We start from the raw sequence: 4,867 nt of genomic DNA, 5'->3' as shown, positions 1-4,867 counted from the left end.
TTTGAAAAACAAACTTTTCTTCAATTTGCAACTAAATCACACATAATCACTTGTTGGTCAAGTAAGTTGTTGGTCAGTTTCATATAAGACTATAGAGGAATTATTATTATCTAATAAGAGTACAATATATGTCTTTTCAACATAAAAATTTGATTTTGCACATGTTACTGTTGTTAATAAAATACATTTTGTAAGCTTCCCAACTCAAGCTTAGTGCTTTACTGTCAAATGTGTATAAACATAAAATAAACAAGAAATGACCATGTAATATTATTGGTAACTGCACTTAAGGCAAAACAATAGTAATTTTATCATACATACATACATACATATATATATAAAAACTCACCTGCCTGTAGCTTTCTAGTAAGCCTTCATACCTTGATTAGCTTGTTCAGGTGTGTTTGATTAGGGTTGAAGCAAAACTACAGGGCTGCGGCTCTCCAGGACCAACGTTCGCCACTCCTGGTCTACAGTAAAATTGTAGATTACTCATTTAAATTTAATAAAATTTTATTTATTTATTTGTTTGTGTTTTTGTTATGGACCTTAACAAAAAATAATTACAGATTATCGGTATCTGTCCAAATCTGTGCTACACTGTATATTAGTTTACAATAAAATTGTAGACTACTCATTTAAATGTAATTAAATTTTATTTATTTATTTGTGTTTTTGTTATGGGTCTTAAAAACAATTGCAGATTATCGGCAGGGTTATTATAGTAAATTAAACCTTAAAAAACATCTTTATTTCAAATAAAATAACATTTAAATGGAACAAAAAATAAATAAAAGAAAAAAAACTTAGGTAATAGTTCTCATTTTAGTTTAAACTTGATGAACATTACTGAAATAAAAATAAAAACTGTATAGACATAAAAAATAAGAAATATTAAATATTAAAACCTATAACAAAATTACTAAAACTTATATTTAAAATGGAAACTGAAAATATAGAAATAAACAATTGTTTGAAATATTAATACAATCTATAAAATAGGATCTCAGTGATACTAAAATAGCACTGCTTATCTGTATCTGTCTGAATCTGTGTGTCAATAGTGCATCAATTAGTTTACATAACGTCTTGCTTGTTTTCTTTCTCAGCGTCTCCCATCACCACACAGCCGGTTCTGATTGCGGTCCAGCGTCCGTTAACGCAGACGATCAAACCCGTCACGTACGCTGTGGCCGCCCCCGTCACGTCCTCCACGTCTGCGCAGCCGCTGATGCAGACGGTGCACGTGGTGCATCAGATCCCTGCGGTGGCCGTCAGTTCTGTTGGCGGAGCAAGCCTGCACCCTGCCATCAAAACAGAAACGCTGGAGAATGGAGAGGAGGTCAAAGGTAAGCGCTTAGGTCCAGGCACTTGACCTGGTTTGGGTTTCTTCAGATAATGTCAGTAACAAAATGTGTTCTGTCTCTTTAGTGAAGGTAGAGTCAGTTCCTGGCATCACTCATGGCTCTATAGGCTCAGCCAATAGGATCATTCAAAGCAGCACTGCAGCCACACCCCTCCAGACGGTTACCATAGTGCAACAAGCCCCATTGGGCCAGCACCAACTGCCAATCAAAACCATCACCCAGAATGGCACTCATGTAGTGCCCATCGCCACGGTGATACAGAGCCAGGCTAATGCAGGTATTCATTCACACATCTGATATCACACTAAACATTAATCATATCATTACAGGATAGCAGAATTTGAATACAGATTTTCTTTTCTTTCTATTCATATTCTTTTTTTGGTTTTTGTTTCCCCCCATTTCATAACTGAAGAAGTCATGAAAATGGATGAACTCTTAAAGTTCATGGGCATTTCAGTATTGTAGAAATATACAAGTGACATTTCTATATTATATTTCTCTATTTACTGTACATTTCTATAGTGAATATACTGTAAAAAAATTTTTTTTTTTCAAATTTCTCTAGCTCAGTCTATCCCAAAGTAAAAGCTCAAGGCTTTAACTCTTGAATGTGAAGAAATTATAGTAGTGAAATTACAATACTTCTGACTTAAATTAAAATAATTTATATATTTATTATTAAATATTCATTAACCCTTTAAAGTGAAGCAAAAGTGAATTCTAAAATCTATAAAGAAAACCAAAAGCTCAAGTCTTTAACTCTTAAAAGTGAAGAAATTAAGTTGGAAATGTTATAATTGTACTACTGTAAAGTAAAACAATTAATATACTTATGAAACGTTCCTTTTTTTTTTTTTTACAACTGTTGTTAACGCTTTGAAGCAAAACAAAAATTAGGCTAATTCTAATGTCAAAGAAAACCAAAAACTCAAAGATTAAGCTCTTGAAATTGATTAAATTAAGTCACAATTCTTATTTACTACTGTAAATTAATTGTTATACTTTTTATCAAATATTATTTTGCACAACTGCTGTTAACCCTTTTTAAGCAAAGCACAAATGAATTCTAATGTCAAAAAAGCTCAAGGCTTAAACTCTTGAAAGTGAAGAAATTAAGTTGGAAATGTTGTAATTTTACCAATGTAAAGTAATATGATTAATATTCTTATGAAATATTCTTTTTTTTTTAATTTTTTTTTTACAACCATTGTTAACCGTTCGAAGTGAAGCTAAAATTAATTCTGTCAAAGAAAACCAAAAGCCCAAGGCTTAAACTCTTGAAAGTAAAGAAATGAAGTCATATGCATTGTAATTCTACTATTGTAAAGTAAAACAATTATTTCTTTATTTTCACAACTGCTGTTAACCCTTTGAAGCTAAGCAAAAATTAATTCTGTCATAGAAAACCAAAAGCTCAAGGCTTAAAGTCTTGAAAGTGAAGAAAAGTAGTTATATATATTGTAATTTTACTACTGCAATGTCATATAATTAATAAACTTATGATATTTTTTTTTTACAACTGCTGTTAACCCTTTGAAGTGAAACAAAAGTGAATTCTAATGTCAAACCCCAGTGCTCAAGACTTTAACTTTTGAAAGTATACTTATTCATTTTGTTTTTACATTTACAGTGCAATTGTTTTACAGTAGTATTAGTAATATATTTCTGTCTTAGAAATAATAATAATGTTTTTTAATAATAAGGAATCTCAGATAGCACAGCAACCCAAGACTTGAGAGAGGATTTTAATGTCAAGCATCTCTTTCTGTTTGTGTCCAGTGTCGAGTCCTTTACACATGTTGGCCACTCACGCCTCGGCGTCCGCCTCCCTCCCAACGAAGCGGCAGAACGGAGAAAACGGGAGCGAGCCACCGGAGAGCAAACGATTGAAAATCGAGGACAAAGAACACGCAGTCACCACCGACCCGAAATGAACCGCTGCGGACACAAACTCCACCAACCAGCACAACTAGTCACCCATTAACCACCACCACCACTTTCCCTCCCTTTATTCTGGTTTTCTCTTTTCCTTTTTCTCGTTCTCATCACGGTTTCTCTTCAATCCAGCAGCTCACGTTGCCAAAACTGAAGGCTTGGACAATAACTCTTTGAACCGAAGCAAAAACGTCAAAAAAGAACCAAATGCATAAAATACTATCCGTTACTGTCATTTTCCGCAGCAACCCTTCTGCCTTTTTTCCGTTTTAATACTCGAACGCCTGATTGAACAAAAACTCGCACCTCGAAACACAAGAGCAACTGCCATTTGGTTTGTAACTGGGCATTTTATTACAGACTTCAACAGATGTTGGAGGCATTCGATCTGCTCGGATTCCGTTCTTTGGGAGTCATGGTGATTTTTAGTGACTCGCAGACAAAATTGAAAGGAAAAATGCCCTCCGGATGTGCAGATGTTGATCCGCTGCGGACTCAAAAGGATTCTAGAACCTCCGGAACTCGTGTGTTGCTCACAGCAGACTGAGAATTCCAGAACTCCCGCTTGCGGAATCCGGATTTTTTTGGCGCTGACAGCGGAACACGGGCTTCGATCCAACATTCCAAAGTTTGGCAGTCCACTTACCGAGGGTGAAAAGCCAAGAGGATGTCCTGGAATGGAATTACACTCCATGAACCACAAATAGGTTGTTGTCTTTTTTAAAATAGTGCATACTAGGGCTGTACGTGGAGCCAAAGGGATCAAAATATTCCGAAACACATCAGATATTCCTAAACTTTCGGCAGCTAGCCTGACAGCATCCCCCACAATCCCCTGTAGCCGTCGTAGTGGATAATATGCAGTATTTTGTCATTCATACATGGAGCATAGGATCTGGGCGTGTTTTCATTTATAGAGACGTTTTAAAAAGTAATAATAACAATATATATAAGCAGCAGCAGCATATGAGCAGAAGTTTGTGTCTGTTTTCTGTTTTGTGAAACTAAGCGTAGTTTCTTTTCTAAGATGGCTAAAAATGTATCAGTGGAGTATTTCCTTCCTATGTTTTTCCTTTTCTGTTTATTTTTAAATCTGAGCAAAACTGGCTTTGTTACACCGACATATTTTCATACAGATGCTCGAGTGGACATGTCATTTCCATGTGTAGTCGAACTGTTTTCATCCAGCTTGCATGTAACGGACTAGACAAACGTACCTGAGCCGCCGATGTAATCCAGGAAAAAAAAAAACCAAGATACGAGAAACCGCTTTGAATCAGACCAGATCTGCACTTGATTAGACTGTTCTTTTTGTTTACTTTTTTCCCTGTTTCCTTTCTGTTTCGTTCCCTTTTCTTTTTAGGCTGTATTGGTGTAGGCCTATTCTGTCTGCTTAATGATTTGATTCTGGTCAGGCCGGGTTGTCTGACGGGTTATATGCGTTTCAAACAAAAGCAAAAAAAATATGATTGATGTTTGTTCTGCTTCAGTGGGTCAATGCTTTTTTTTTTTTATAAATTAATTTAAAACCTTACGCTTGCGATGTTCTTGTCTTTTCTTCA

General features: G+C 35.3%; 1 protein-coding gene across 2 annotated transcripts in view; it reads left to right on the top strand.

The window, feature by feature from the left end:
• The window catches only part of LOC107710983 (forkhead box protein K2-like), a 27,043-nt gene extending 22,487 nt beyond the window's left edge, over positions 1-4,556 (top strand). For both annotated transcript variants that reach the window (XM_016515885.1, XM_016515884.1), the window contains exons 7-9: positions 1,110-1,349; positions 1,432-1,644; positions 3,150-4,556. In XM_016515885.1, coding sequence (XP_016371371.1) covers positions 1,110-1,349; positions 1,432-1,644; positions 3,150-3,304 — 608 coding nt within the window. In that variant the 3' untranslated portion in view covers positions 3,305-4,556. The remainder of the gene's footprint in view (positions 1-1,109; positions 1,350-1,431; positions 1,645-3,149) is intronic.
• The last annotated feature ends 311 nt before the right edge of the window (positions 4,557-4,867 follow it).

This window comes from Sinocyclocheilus rhinocerous, unplaced genomic scaffold, assembly GCF_001515625.1.
Source record: "Sinocyclocheilus rhinocerous isolate Xijiao unplaced genomic scaffold, SAMN03320098_v1.1 scaffold146, whole genome shotgun sequence".
Classification (NCBI taxonomy): Eukaryota; Metazoa; Chordata; class Actinopteri; order Cypriniformes; family Cyprinidae; genus Sinocyclocheilus; species Sinocyclocheilus rhinocerous.
The sequence above is the reverse complement of the archived record's forward strand: the minus strand, read 5'-3'. Positions and strand labels throughout refer to the sequence as shown.